Source organism: Heloderma suspectum, chromosome Z, assembly GCF_057233095.1.
Source record: "Heloderma suspectum isolate Gila_16-S chromosome Z, 16-S_ref, whole genome shotgun sequence".
In the NCBI taxonomy this organism is placed as follows: domain Eukaryota; kingdom Metazoa; phylum Chordata; class Lepidosauria; order Squamata; family Helodermatidae; genus Heloderma; species Heloderma suspectum.
The window spans coordinates 9,163,439-9,178,946 of NC_139476.1; the positions used below are offsets into that span (position 1 = coordinate 9,163,439).

The following is a 15,508-nucleotide window of genomic DNA, read 5'->3' on the forward strand; positions in this document are numbered from 1 at the left end:
CCAAGAACAAGCCACTCTTGAGCCCAAGTAGGTGGCACTCTTGAGCCCAATAACACGTCAGGCTTGAGCCCAAGTACGCATCACTTTTGAGCCCAAGAACTTGCCACTCTTGAGCCCAAGAATACATCAGTGTTGAGCCCAAGTAGACGCCACTCTTGAGCCCAAGTACACATCACTCTTGAGCCCAAGAACTTGCCACTTTGGAGCCCAAGAACACGTCAATCTTGAGCCCAAGTACGCATCACTCTTGAGCCCAAGAACACGCCACTCTTGACCTCAAGAACACACCACTCTTGAGCCCAAGAACACGCCACTCTTGAGCCCAAGTAGACGCCACTCTTGAGCCCAAGAACACGTCAGTGTTGAGCCCAAGCAGATGCCACTCTTGAGCCCGAGAACACGTCAGTCTTGAGCCCAAGAACACGTCAGTGTTGAGCCCAAGTAGACACCACTCTTGAGCCCAAGAACACATCAGTCTTGAGCCCAAGAACAGGTCACTCTTGAGCCCAAGTAGACGTCACTCTTGAGCCCAAGTAGATGTCACGCTTGAGCCCAAGAACATGCCACTCTGGAGCCCAGGAACACACCACTCTTGAGCTCAAGAACACGCCACTCTTAAGCCCAAGAACATGTCAGTCTTGAGCCCAAGAACACGTCAGTCTTGAGCCCAAGTAGACACCACTCTTGAGCCCAAGAACACGTCAGTCTTGAGCCCAAGAACAGGTCACTCTTGAGCCCAAGAACAGGTCACTCTTGAGCCCAAGAACAGGTCACTCTTGAGCCCAAGAATGTATGCAGCAATTCTCATCAACCTGTCTACATTAATAAAAGAGGATGGGTGGCTATCCATCAGCACCACAACACCAAGACTGTGATACCTGAAACTTGGCATGCATACTAAGGGGCCCCTAGGGCTGTGCACCTTAAGGTTATTTTGTTTTTAAAACATACTAATTAATTTAAATTAATTTAAATGTGTCCATTTGGTTGAAGTAGCCAGCATATTATAGCTTACAGCTCTTACTGCTAGGCAGTAACTAATCCTTAGGAGAGGCATTTCAGCCTTTTAGAATGGGGAGAAAAACTGCATAAAAGCCAGGAAGCCATGAGATCACTGGGGGAAAGGGTGAGGCCAGGGGAAGGGGGCATGACCTTCTGAAGAACCTGGAGAGCCCAATTTGGCCAGCAGGCCCGAGGTTCTACACTCCTGCTATAAATGCTCCTAGTTCCTGTGGAATTAAGGTGCACATTTATGGAACAATAAGGGAAGGAAATGTTGGGGAGGGAGGGAATCTGTGCCACCCATTCCCCAAACCATCCAATACAATACATATTTCTAGAAAATGACCTACCGGCCATTTCTGCCCCAAGACTCGCCCGGGCTTTCCCCCGTTTCTTCTGTTTGTACTGCTGCTCTGTCGTAGCTGGATGCGAGCCATTTTTCTTCTGTGGATCTGTGGAAGAGCCCACAACAAGTTCAAAGAGACCTGTGGAACCTTAAAGTCTGTGCCGTTTATTGTATCCCTAGCTTGAATAAGCAAGATGCATGGAACAGACAGTGAAGCTACAGGTGCCTGCATGGCAGTGAATACCAATGGTCTTGGATGCATTTTGTGAATCTCAACTGTCACCCATATTTTGGACATTCACTGATATATACGTTAGGGGAGCTGGAAAAAACACACAGCTAAATGGTGTTACATCCAAGTAGGCTCTGTATCCCAGCCAGAGGAGATTGCCAAGATCAAACACATGGCCTTTTTGGAGGAAAATACTTACAACTTTTGCCTAGGCTTGAAATTCCGTTTTTAAACTTTCCTTGCGATGTATAGTACAGGTATCCACTGAGAATGCTCTCCGTGTTCTTCGAACAGTCCAGAATCCTGTTTCAAACAGTGGCTAACCCTCTGGGAAGCCAGCAAGTAGGGCATGGAGGCAACACCGCACCCCTTTTCTTTGTTCACCTGTCATTCAGAGGCAGAGGTAGACTGCTTCTGAACCTGGAGGTTCTATTTAGCCATCATAGCTAGAAGCCATTAATAGACCTCTCTTCCTCCTCCTCCACAATGTGTCTAATCCCCGTCTGTCTGTCGGTCTGTCTGTCTGTCTGTTTATGAGTCGCCTTTAGACCCAAATAGGTCTCCCAAGATGACTTAGAAAGCATTTCTGCACCAGGCTAAAATCCCACAATTTTACCAGAGCCTTCTGCTTCTGTTTTCTTTGCAGGATTATGACAGGCTCCTTTAGACAGCGAGCATGGGGCGTGGAATTGAAAACTTCCTTTCTCAACAATGCTCTATATGTTCAATGAAACAGTGCCATCTAGTGGCTGAATTATAGTGCTATGACAGCATTACAACCTGGCGAAATCCTGCAGCTTTTTTTTTTTTAATTTCAGCTTATCTCTGATCTTTTTGAAAGTGGGATAAACGGGGAAAAGTGTGGGAGACATCCTGGAGGTTGACAACGTCGTGTAAAGGATCTGCATGAGTGGCCAATCACAAGCATGCAATAAATCGCTCATGTAGAGAAGCCCACAGTTAAAACTTTAAAACAGCTTTAAAACTTTAAAAACAATGTAAAAACATTAAAACAGGACTAACAGCAGAGAGCGAGAGAGAATCTTAGGAAAAAAACTGAAACAAAGAGATCTAAATTACTAAAAGCCATACAAAACAAAAAGGTTTCAACAGTTTAAAAATGAATGCGAGAAGGGGCCAGCCTGACATCCTTCGGGACAGAGTTTCACAGGCGGGGTGCTGCCACAAAGAAGGCCGTACCCCGCATTCCTACCAACCTATCCTTTCTTGGTGGTGGGACACACATTTAAACCATCTAAGCTAGTAGGCACCCCTGTTAGACCTAGGAGAGCATCCCAGGGACCATAGGATTGTTTGGAGCCCATGCTCCGAGGCCGTAAACACTGCTATGGCCTTGGAAGGGGGACTCTAGAATCCAATCCCTCCTCCTCCTTGCCACTGCAGAAAGAACCCAGCACTTGCATTATGAGGTCGCAAAAGCAGCCTCGGGGGACCTCGGAGAGTTGTGGTGGCCGGGTGGAGCAGAGAGAGGAGAAGCCAGGACACGAGAAATATTGGCAGGGCATTGCCAGTGAGGGTGCAACCCATAGGATTGTGCCCGTAGTGTCGTTAAGTTAATTAAGTCTGTTTCCTTAGAAGAAATGCACATAGTGGTTGAATGTGAAATCATATTACTGGCTGAAGGCAAAATCGAAAGGTGAATGAAGAGGCACGAGCTGCAAAACCAGACAAACAATGGAAACAACTCCGAAGCAAGTCACAGGACGTTCCAAAAAAAGAAGAAGAAAAGCGTTCCTGACACCATCGCCCCTGTTTAACCAAAGGCGAGACAGAGACGGTTGCAATATGAAGGGGTTAAGAAAGCAGTAGGGACACTACATGATCCCTGTGTGAAGGCCAGACAACAGCCTGAAAAGGGGCAATTGCTGGGTGTCATCATTTTCTTTTGCGGCTAGCTGGAGGCATAAACCAGGAGCAGAAAGGTATAACTGAGGGCCTCTAATAAGAACCAGAGAGGGCAGCCAGAGAGGGCAGCATCTATCTGCAACCAAAATGGACTCACTCGTGCGCACGCAGCTGAATTCTCTTGTCCCGACCACACACATGCTTTGGAACTGGCTGTTCCAGTTGCGTGATTGTAAATATGAAAGTAACTATCTAAACAACAGCTCAGGGAAGCAGGATTGCTTTTACTGCTTTTACCCCCTTTGTGTGAAATTCCATCAGTCAAAGTTAGCTGCAAATACATGTGATGTTGGTCTCTCTAATAAGATCCATGCAAATGGGTAACTTTTAAAAACAGCTCAAAGGAGTGCATAACATCCCCGCACCTTGCAACAACCTCCATAAATAAATTACATGTTTGTCTTATAATTTCCCCCAGAGCAGCTGGCTCAGTAGTCACGACGCGGACATCTCTCCCTCTTTCAGAAGGTGGGTTGCCTCCCCTTACTGTTAAAAACACCTTATATTCATACCACACCCTGCCTCAGCCCATATTATTGTCCCAGCCTGTGAGGTAGGCAAGGCACAGAAAGAGTGAGCGGCCCAAAGTCACCCAATGAGCTTGTTGGCACAGTGCTGATGTGAAGCCAGGATGCAGGGCTGCTACAGTTAGCCAAGCACATGTTTGATGGATCTTTCCTTCTTTCCTCATTATTATTTTAAGGCCAAGATTTTCTTTCACAGGTGCAGAAGAGCCTCTTTTCTTTTTTCTTTTCAAAATGTTGTTGGCTATGGAAACACGAAGGGAAAGCGCATGCTGACAGAGAACCGGAGCGAAAGGCTGCAGGGCAAAGCTGGCAGAAAACTCAGCGCCACACGCAAGACAAACAGCTTTTCCCTGCTGTGCCAATCACGCCGGCCCAGAATCTTCCGGAAGCTTGCTGAGGTCGTGCTGCGAGCTGGTAATTTTGCAATTCACCCTTGAAGGTCAGTGTGATTAAAGGCTATCAGCTGAGCAAATGTCAGCCGAAGGGATATTAAAAATCTCTCCAGGTAAACCCAAAATGTACAGGAGAAACCAAGCTTCCCATCCTCCTCTTCATAAGTCTTTCCTTGAACACCCATACTGCAATGATACTAATATAAAAAGTCCAGGAACAGCCTGTTTGCGGGTCACGTCTCCTTGCGAGTAGGGGCATGCTAAGCTACCTGCACTCTCTTTTGCAGTAAACTAGTTTCACAAAAATACAGTAGGGTGGCCGCACACACATTGCCGAAAAATAGGAAAAGCAGTGTCAAAAAAGGAGGAGACAGATTTGTATCAAATCTGCATATGCTAATTAATATTTATAGCTGCAAATTTAGAAACAGCTTTAATTTAAAGAAATACCCTACATATCACCATAGCAGGGAAGGCTGTGGCCAGGTGACTTGTGTGCCTGTTGAGTCTGCTATCCTGGTGTAATTGTTCATGTGCAGCCTCAAGGCCCTGCTCTCCATTCTGGTGGTTCCGTTATATTTAAACTGGACTTGGACCAGTCAGACCTTTAAAAAGAGGACGGCCCCAACACAGAACAGTCCTCTCACAGCCCTGCAAATCGAGGGTGGTTCTCTGTAAAGCAGGACATTGGTCATCCTCAGGATGTGCAAGTAAAACCCAACCATGTGAGGGTCGGCATATGTCCTGCGTTACCAAGGACAGTTCTCTATTTGAAGGTGTCTCCTGTTTGAAGGGCTGTCCAGGCCAGGTCCCCTTTAAAGACCAAGAACCATAAGAGGAAAGAGCAGGGAGGGGCCCTGGAGTTCATAGAATCGTAGAATAGTAGGGTTGGAAGGGGCCTACAAGGCCAAGGCTCAAGGCAGGAATCCAAGTCACAGCATCCCTGACAGGTGGCTGTCCAGCCTCGTCTTGAAGGCCTCCAGTGTAGGAGAGCCCACCACCTCCCTAGGGAATTGGTTCCATTGTGGTATTGCTCTAACAGTCAGGAAGTTTTTCCTGATGTTCAGCCGGAATCTGGCTACCTGTAGTTTGAGCCCATTATTCCGTGTCCTGCACTCTGGGAGGATCAAGAAGTGATCCTGGCCTTCCTCTCTGTGACAACCTTGCAAATACTTGAACAGCATGATCCCATCTCCCCTCAGTCTTCTCTTCTCAAGGTTAGACATGCCCAGTTCTTTCAGTCTCTCTTCACAGGGCTTTGTTTCCAGCCCCCTGATCATCTTCGTTGCCCTCCTCTGAACCCAGTCCAGTTTGCCTGCATCCTTCTTAAAGTGTGGCACCCAGAACTGGACACAGTACTCCAGATGAGGCCTAACCAGTGCTGAGTAGAAGGGAACTAGTACTTCACTGGATTTGGAAGGTATACTTCCATTAATGCAGCCCAAAATAGCATTTGCCTTTTTTGCAGCCACATCGCATTGTTGGCTCATATTCAGCTTGTGATCTACAACAATTCCAAGATCCTTCTCGCTTGGAGTTGCCAATCAAGAGTTTGCACCTGCAGAATATCAGACTGAGTAGCAGGCACACAGCTGACCTGCTCACAGCCTTTCCCACTAGGGTGAGGTATGTACTACATTCCTATTAAAGTGACAGTAATTACTTCCAAATTCCCATCTATACAAATCAGTCGGCATGTGAAAATATTATGCAAATCTGTGTCCTCTTTTGGGGGGGGTGATGTGTTTCCTCTTTGGAAGGGGGGAGGCTGGTTTTAAGTGCCCTGAAGACTGAAGGAGGGTACCCCACCCCCCACCCCGCAGGTGCCTAAGCAAAAAAGCACTGTGAGTTGAACAGCTGTGAAGACGTTTAATGGAAGCCCAACACGTTTCGGGTTTTAAAAACCCCTTTTCAAGGGCGCTCTACAACAGAAACACAAGCCAAAGAAACTCTCGTTAACATATTGTACACTCATCTGTACCTTATTTTACGTGATTTATAGTTGAACAAAGCAGTGCAAACACATAATGCGGACAAATAATAAATGATATTGACATGCACCTAAGCTAACACAGAAGTCTTTAACATATAAAACCTTATTAGTAATATAAAACTGCACGGAAATCTTTTGACTATAACAACCTTATTACTAATGACCAACATGCTCAAATGTAGTAAAACATTCTGAGAAAGCACAAGGACACATTTGAAAAGTCTAAAAGACAACCATTAGAAAACAATAGACAACCCTTAAAACATTCCATAGAAACGTCAAAGCCTCTTGTAACAAGAAGACATTTCAAAAACTATAAAAATTCAGTAACACCCACCTTGAAAACTCTACTGCACTCTTTTTAAGATAAAAAACGAGTTGCAAAGTGCACATACCACAGTGACGGTTTTCCTTTTTAATTTCCAGATTTTGTACAGATTTTGTTCACTGTATGTTTGTGCGTGTGTTGCACATGGGTATTGATAAGACAGTTCAAAAAGGGGCAATCTTCTTGATGCACTCCTGATGTGGGATGTACTAATTTTCCCCAAGTTAGGCCCTGGAAGTTTTTGATCTCACTCTTTTGGCTCACAGGTATGATCGCACCACAGTTTATTCTGTGTGGTGCAGCACCGATGCTCAGGAATGTGGGTGCACATCAGTGAAATTCAGTGCAAAAAAAGAACCTTAACTATGATCACAAATTGACTGAAAGCCACAGCAAACTGTGCGTGTTCCACTCCCAGAATTAATTTTAAAAATTCTCAGAGTTAAAACCCAGCAGCACATGGCAAGATTCCAAAATGATAAAGGATCAGAAGAGGAGAAATCCACACATCTATAGCACTACATTGCCCTAGTACCTGCTGTGTGATCTTCTGAGGCCACAACCACTCAAAATGTGCTGCATAACATGGAGGTGAAATTCAGACATGGAGAATTTCAAAAACATCTCCATTTGGTACAAGCTGATTTATATGTGCAGCCTGTCTTGGGTCAATAACGAAGAGGAAGATGAGATTGAAACATAATAATGAATCCACTTGACCCAGTTTGAGCTGGTCTCCTTTTGGCTCTGTGGTTCCCTCCCCCCCCCCCCTCAGAAAACAAGAAACTTAGACACCTTCTGGGATAGACAATAAGTTGATGCATGAATTCGTGCCAGGTTTGGCCGTGAGTGTTTTGATCTCACCCTTTAGGAAAAGACAAGAAGTCAGGTGGCAGGAAATCAGAGGGGTCAAAGGAGGTTGGAATTATTTCTTGAGCAATCCTATGCATGTTTAGACAGAAAAAAGACAGCCATTCCCCTGGATGGCTGGGGAATGCTGGAAGTTGTAGGACTTCACTGTCTAAACATGCATAGGATTGTGCTCTAAAAGAAGGTGAAGTAAAGTCCAGGAAAACAGAGAGAACACTCCATATTTTGCTTCGGAGGGAAAAGGTCAGGACAACAATTCTCATCTATAAGTCAGGTTGTCCTAAAACAGAAAACAGAAGCACCATTCTAACTGGACGCCAAGGAAAATGGATTGTTTGCCAAAAGGAAATTCCAGGTTAAACTTTAAGAAAAGCCCTTCTGAAACTGTATTTGCATTATGAGACTGCAAATGTTTGGAACCATCCATCCACATCCACACACACACACAGCTGGATGAATACAGACCATTGACCAATACAGACTATTGACTCAGTGGAGAACTTAACGTTAGTATGAAAGTAACAACCCAGTATTTAGAAGAAGAAAAACCTACATACCACTTTGCAAAATGAAACAGGATACTGGGAAGATCCCCTTCACTCAATGTTTGTCTGTATGGAGACTAGAGCTGGAGGGCTGCACACTCCGCTAAGAATGTAAGACCTCATGCTGGATCAGACCAAGGGTCCACTGAGGCCCAGTATCCTGTTGCCTCAGAGTGGCCGACCAGATGCTTCTGGGAAACCCATAAGCTGGGCATAAGGGCAACAGCCTTCATTGTGTTGCCCCCCAGGCAGTGCTGGCCTTAGGGGTTGCTGAGCTGGGTGCTTGTGCGGGGGGCGCTGAGCTGAGGGGTCACCGAGCTGAGCTCAGTGGCTGTGTGTTTTGAATGTACTGTCTGCAGTGAGCTAGGGTATCTAAATCAAGTGCCTCCAACCTTTCTTTCGAGGTTCTACAGGTTGTTTGAGTACTAACTACAAACATGATCTTCCTTCAATTTGCTTTACAGCCTGCTTCTTCTTCAGTTTCCACTTTGCTGTCATTTGTGCTGGGTAAAAATCAGTTGCCTTACTTTGAGGCACTGTTTACACAGCACTTTGCACTTCAAAAATGTAAACACCGTAGGCACTATATAAATAATAACAAAATACAGCCATAAGCTTTAAAAGGTCTTCTGGATACCTTCGTTATTTATAACTTTTCGTTATTATTTTTAAAGATAAAAAATAATGGATATTCTAAAATAAAGAATGCTTATCAAAAGATACGAACCGCGACAAAATAAAAAAATATTGTATGCAAAACCTGTGAACCTTCTGCTGTGTTGCGCAGTGCACGGCCACTGCTCAGAATGTGGCTTTTCGAACTTTGTCTTGTGCAAACTGAAGCCCGGTGGCTGAGAGATCCAGGTTTGGAGCAATGTCGCTCTCGATGAATATCACACCTGCACCAGGCCCCATCAATCCTCTGGGTGGCCCCGCAAAACTGACCACGGTGGGGTGGGGGGCACCAAAGGCACTCCTTGCCCAGGGTGCTATTTATCCTAGGGCTGGCCCTGTTCCCAGGGAAATGGAGGCACTGAATAGCTATCATTGCTAATAGGTCTATTGTCCTCCATGCATTTGTCAAAATCCCCTTTAAAGCCAGCAGCTGTCACCATATCTTGTAGCAGTGAGTTCTGTACATTAATTGTCTAAAAAAGTCCTTTTGTCAGTTAATTCTGTCAGGTGACCTGTCCATTAATTTAATGGGATATTAATTTAATACCCCATGTTCTGGTATTATGAGGGCAGGAGAAAGAGAAAGGGTGGGGGAAATCTCTCTCTTTCTGCTTTCTTCACATCATCTAGTCTGTCTATTATTAATAACCATTATTACTGACTCTCCATGAATTTGGGCAATACTATCATATTGCCTTAGAACAGACAGTTGGTGGGCTTTATCATCATCGCTTTGCCATTTTTGCCCCCAAATGCTCCCAACAGGAGTGCAGATTTTCAGATCTGAGAGTCATCCTGACACTTGCTTGGTTTTTGAATAGCCACACAAGGTGACGAAAAGGCTAGGAGGGAAAGGAAAGAAAGAGAGATATCCAGAATGTCAAAACAGGTTCTCATATTTGGAGATTCCCCCCACGCATTTCTGCACACCAGCAATGCATCCTCCCCAATTTCATGCATCCACATCAAAAGCAAACGAGAGTTACCTTGAGCCAAGACACAGTCAAAGACAAGGAAGAGCAAAAGAAGAGCCGACTTGAGTCCTAACATCACTCCAGCCTGGGGGTTTGGCTGGGTGGGGGAAAAAATCAGATGCCGTGCTTGCAAACTTTCAGGGGAGTCTTTAGGGTGGAGATGCTGACCACGTCTCTGAACAGCAGGTTGCTTCAGAACTGGAGCGGAGAAGGACAGCAGGTCTATATAAGAGGTGTACCCCACAGTCTTCCATTGGTTTGGATGCCTCTTTGGAGAGCAAAGCCCGAACCAGGAAATAAGAGACATGGAGAACCCAAAGCTTGTCAGCATGAGTAGCGCTGGAAGAATATCAGGGATTTTTTCATTATTGTTTTTGGGAACACTTCAACAGTAGCCTTTATAGTTTGGGCTGCTAAAATTGGATGGTGCTTGGAAGGATGAGAGGAGTCAATAAAACCATGATGAGCTAATGCAGCAGGAGGCCACACTGCAGAGCTCTCATTACGGATGTGGTTTGGAAATCATGTATATGTTTTGTTTTCTTTGGGTGTGGCGGGGGGGAGGCTTTTGGAACACAGAAATCCCATCTGAAGCCATCGTTTTAATAGCCTTTTTTAAACAGAGCTAGACTCCTTGACTGCAATAGGGACTATTTTTTTTCAAAAGGCCAGTGTCAGATCATCTTTGTACAAACCTATAGGGCAGCCCAACTACTGTTAGGGTCGCTCCATCTCAAAAAGGGTTATCTCAGAGCTAGAAAAGGATTTGGAAGTTGGAGTGCCTTCCCTTGGGCATCTGGGCTTTTTGGTTCAGGATTTTTTTTTTTACGTGATCTCTGTGCAGGGTGGGAGAAAAGTGGAGGGAAAAGTTTTCTTCCTCTCTCACAATTCCAGCGCTCAGGGTCTCCCACTTGAATTCATTAGGAGTAGATTCAGGACAGTCCCAAAGCCTTCCCCAACCCTGGCCATGATATCTGAGGCTTATGGGAGTTGTAGTCCAGCACATCTGGTGGCCCTGACAGGTGTGTTCTTAGGCCTGGGCCCATGGTCCCTCAGCTCCAAATCTATTCCTCAGGTCCCCTGAGTGTCATGATGCCCTGGTGCCAACAAAAGTTTTTTTTTCTCAGCTTCTTTGCCAAGCAGGGGGATTGCAGCTGGGATGGAAAGGGTTAGCTCTCCCCTCCACACATGCTGCAACAGCCCCCCCCCCCAAATCCTCTCCCTGCATGGCAATTAAGCTTGGGAGGGGGAAAACTTTTCCCATTAGTTTGGGATGATCTGGGGTGTGGGGTGGGGGCGGCAAATTAACTGAACCATTTATTATATTTGATATTATTTGGACAAGAAATTAACTGGCTGTCTTTGCCAACTATGAAATTTAAACCCTTGTAATTATTTCTAAATGTGCATATGTAGATATAAATCAGCAAAGGCAGATTTTATGCAGATTTGTGTCCTGTGGGCCTGGGCCACCCTGAATCTTTTATGTAACGAGCAACGCCCCTGTTGGGAGAGGCTGGTCCAAAGGAAGCCTTTCCTGCTGCTTTCACCACCACAAGACATGGTGAAGTTTGACCTGCTATCTAACACGAGTGGTGCATTGAATTTATTTGTGATTCTATTACTAAAACAAAAAAGAAAAAACTACCTTTCTCCCCTTTTCTCATCTAGAAAAAATTCACTAATCCCTTTGGAATCCCTTGAGCCATTCCTTTTGGAATACCCCAATCTCCCAATGAGTTGGGCTTACAACTGCATCTTCCAAAATTCATCTCAAACTTTGATGGCAACTCTAAATGTGTCTAATCCCCTGTGGCTTGTCCCCAATGAGATTCAGATGCAGACTTCCTCAGGACTTGGAGGCTCCATTTAATGTAGTCCTTGATACAGGTATCCATGGTGAATTTGCGTAACTCCCCCTTTTTTAAAAGCTTCTAAGCTTGTAACAACCACCCCATCCTATGGCAGTGAACTCCACAAATGAATTTTGTGTGGCATGTAAAGTGGTCGCTTACACATCGCTAAAAAGGGGGGGGGGGAATGCACAGGGCACAGGTTTGCATAAAAGTGGCATGTGCTAATTTATATGTATGGATACAAATTTAGAAAGAATGGCTATATCAAACAGAAATACAGAAACACATCTCACCCCAGTGCGGACACCTTTGTGAGCCCTGCACTCGTGTGGTCTTCTGTTCAGGTGCTGCTAAGTTTATTTTGTTTATTTATTTACAATATGTATATACCGCTCCACATCGAAAGATTTCGGAGTGGTGAACAAGAAAGATAAAAGAATAAAACCCTATGTTAAAACATTTTAAAAGAAACAGATTCTGAACTTAATAAACCGCGGCTGGTCACGCAAGGAAGGCCTCTCGAAATAACAATGTCTTCAGGAGGCGCCGGAAGCAACACAACACTGGCGCCTGCCTGACCTCCAGAGGCAGGGAGTTCCACAGGAAGTGGGCTTCCACACTGAAGGCTCTTTTCCTGGGGGACTCCATCTGGGCCATGGGTCCATGTGGAACCACCAGGAACATGCCCTCTTATAATCTCAGTGACTGGGCAGGTTGGTAACGAAGGTGGCGCTCTCTCAGGTATCCTGGCAACTTGATAAGCAACTTCAAGCCCCCCTGGGCAATTCCTTCTTAGGGTTCTTGACCTTTACACCAAACAACCCTTCATAGAGAAGGTCTCAAAAGAGAGGACCATCCTGTGTAAAGTAGGGCACTCCTCTATTTGAACGGCTATCAGTCCAAGTCTGGTTTAAATTAGTGCTGGGTCAAAACCCTACCTGCCCTTTCGCAAACTCTTCATGTCCCTGCAAAAGAGGCAGCCGTTTTTCTACCTCTTTCTTTGGGATGTTGAGAATTTCAGGAAGCTGCTTCAGCTTTCAGAAAAACCTCAGAGAGATGTCCTCCTTGGAGCATTCCAGTGCTGTTTGCTGTCTGCTGAGTGCCTGAATGCTGAGCTGAGCAAGAAGTTCTTGTTAAAAGGACTCTTAACAACAACAAAATAAAACCCCAAATGCCTCGCTCAGTATTCAAGCATTCAGCAGGAAGCCCTGGTGAAGTTATCTAGGGGGCTTTCCAGGAAGCTCAAGCAGCCAGAGGGGCTGCAAGGACAGAACAGGGAAAAACAGGAAAAGAAAGAGTACCTCCATTCCCCCCAGCCACCTCCTTACAGGAAGGCAAGCACTGAAGCACTGCACCCTGAAAACATCTCCAAAATTCTTAGCCCTTCCCACAATTTCCGGGTGCAGTTTCGTTTGGTCCATCAACAAATGGTTAAAAAGAAATAGATCAAAAAATTAGGCACGGTGCTAGATTAAATGTAAAGGAACCATAAGAATGGAGAGGCCAGGCCTTGAAGTTGCCTATCAACAGTTACACCTGGACAGCAGGCTGAGCATGCAAGCACTCAGATGTCCTAGCCAGAGGCTTTCTTCACACGGAGCTTTTATCCTGCGATGGAGATGGCTCCTTCATGGACGTTTGTGGGCACTTTACGTGATGCTGTGACCCTCCAGGGTGTCTCGTGCACTAAATGCCCTTTGTTCCGTTTTTAAATAGATCGCAGATCATGAGCTGTCAAATTACCTCGTTCTGTCCCGCTTCAGTTCCCTCCGTGAAGAGAGTTAAAGCAGCAAGAACAGGAGTGAGATCAGTGAAAGATAATGAAGAAACAGATACGGGGAGGAGGAGGAGGAAGTGTGGGGGAAAGGAAGTGGGTGAAAATGGGAGTCGTCGTGATCCTGCATTTAACATGGAAGCAGAAAGCCCTGTTTTAAATGCAGGATTTTAGGCTGGTGTAGAGATGTCCACAGTCCTTCCCACTATGGTATGATATTTCTATTCCAACTATAATAATCCTTTCTAAATATGCATTTATAAATACAAATTAGCATATGCAAATATTAGGCAAATCCATGCCCTCTTTTTTGGAGATGCATAAGTGTCCACCTTGTTGGGCTTGGGGGAGAACCCAAACTAAATGCCCCTTCATTGATCCGTGTCCTGCCAATCTCTTGCATTTTGTCACCCAGAGTTCCAGCATCACAAGAGCAAGATTTGTTTCTAACCATTTCTCCACACAGTTCATAATTTGGTAACCCTCCTTCACACTCCCCTGTCACCTTTTTAATAATTTAACAGTACAATCCGATATGTTATCTCCTCAAAAGAATGTCCCATTCAGTGGAGTGGGATTTACTCCCAGGTAAATATGTTTTTGATTGCAGCCTCAGGATGCAGTCCTTGGGAGTATTATTATTATTATTATTATTATTATTATTATTGACATATTCTCAGAGGCGCTCCGCCCACAAGGCCAACATTTTTCAAATCCAAAGTTAGGATTCCTAGTTGATCTTGTAGGACCCTTTCAGTCTGTGAGTCCCTCAAACTTCCATCTTTGATAGAATATGGAAGCTGCTTCACTAGCGTTTTGACAGTAATGCTTGCAGGAGAAAGATAATTAAATCTGAACCGCTGCCTTCTGTCAAACAGACAGGCATCACAAGAACCAGCTAGGCTGAAGAGACATAATGTATAATCAGAATTGCCAGTGGGTCCCGCAAGCCAGCATAGGATCCGCTCAGCTATGCAACAAGAGACATGTGTGCCAGCAAATTGAACACAGGCCCAGCTGCCTGTCTCTCCCTCACCCATTTATTTATTATTTGTTTGTTTATTTAAAGCATTTTTACCCTGCTCTTCAGCTGAAAAGGCTCCAAAGCGCTTACATAAGATAAATAAAAACAAAACAGACCCCTCCGTCTTACAATCTAAAAAGACAAAAGGAAGGCGGCATCGGGAGGGGCGGGGAAATGATCAGTCTCAGGAACCAAGTCTTCATGTCAAAGCAGGCGCCAGTTCTTAAAACTGCAAAATGCAGCAGCTAGACTATCGGAACCATATTAAGCTGTCTTGAAAGACCTGCACGTTTCTCCAGTGTCTCCAAGCTGGTGGGTTTCGTTGGCTGCTAGCCACACACAATTTGCAGGCAGAGGCTTAATTTTTAAAGTGATCTCTCTCACACATGCCTGTGCACGCTCACAGGCTGGTCCCTGCTGTGAATTGCAATAGAACAAAGAAATCTCTCTTTCTCTCTCTTCCCGCCAGGCTGCTCAGCTCAAATCAAGTGTGTGCTCTCCTTCGGGAAAAGGAGAGCCATCCAGCCTGTTTGCACCCTTCCTCTCTCACACACTCATTGGCTGCGGGCGTTCCCCTGATGCCCATTTCTTCACTTAAGCCTTCAGTCCCCTGACTGGCTGGGTGGACTGAGTATTGCCCATACATGGTATCCAGGCAGTTTGGTGGGCCCTACAACCAGCCTGGTGCCTACACAGGAGAAGAAGCACGAAGCAGGCACTGCCTCTTCCCATTTGTTAGCAAAGCAGGAAAGAGAAAGCAAGCGGGTGGGCATGCATGCGAAGGTAGCACCAGCGAGCCCAGCCCAAGTCACATCGCAGCAGCTGCAACGGAGGCTGGGAGGACGAGACACAACTGGCTGCACACCATGCAGGAATGACTTGTGCTCTCTCTGCAGGGAGGAGGAGAAGGTTGGCAATTCACGCCCACCTGTTCTTAACGAGAAATCGCCTCCGCCAGCAATGCTCTAATAATGGTGGGCAAGGTTTCTTGCTGACATCAAAGAAATGCAGTCAGTCAGTGCCCTGCACATCCAGTATCTGTTT

The 15,508-nt window shown here is 45.5% G+C and overlaps 1 protein-coding gene across 1 annotated transcript in view; it reads right to left on the reverse strand.

Moving 5' to 3' along the window:
- LOC146333626 (cartilage intermediate layer protein 2-like) overlaps window positions 1-10,068 on the reverse strand; it is a 35,817-nt gene extending 25,749 nt beyond the window's left edge. The window contains exons 1-2 of the mRNA XM_084826216.1: window positions 9,823-10,068; window positions 1,353-1,454 (exon numbers count right to left, since the gene is read on the reverse strand). Coding sequence (XP_084682342.1) covers window positions 1,353-1,454; window positions 9,823-9,886 — 166 coding nt within the window. The 5' untranslated portion in view covers window positions 9,887-10,068. The remainder of the gene's footprint in view (window positions 1-1,352; window positions 1,455-9,822) is intronic.
- Between the last annotated feature and the right edge of the window lie 5,440 nt (window positions 10,069-15,508).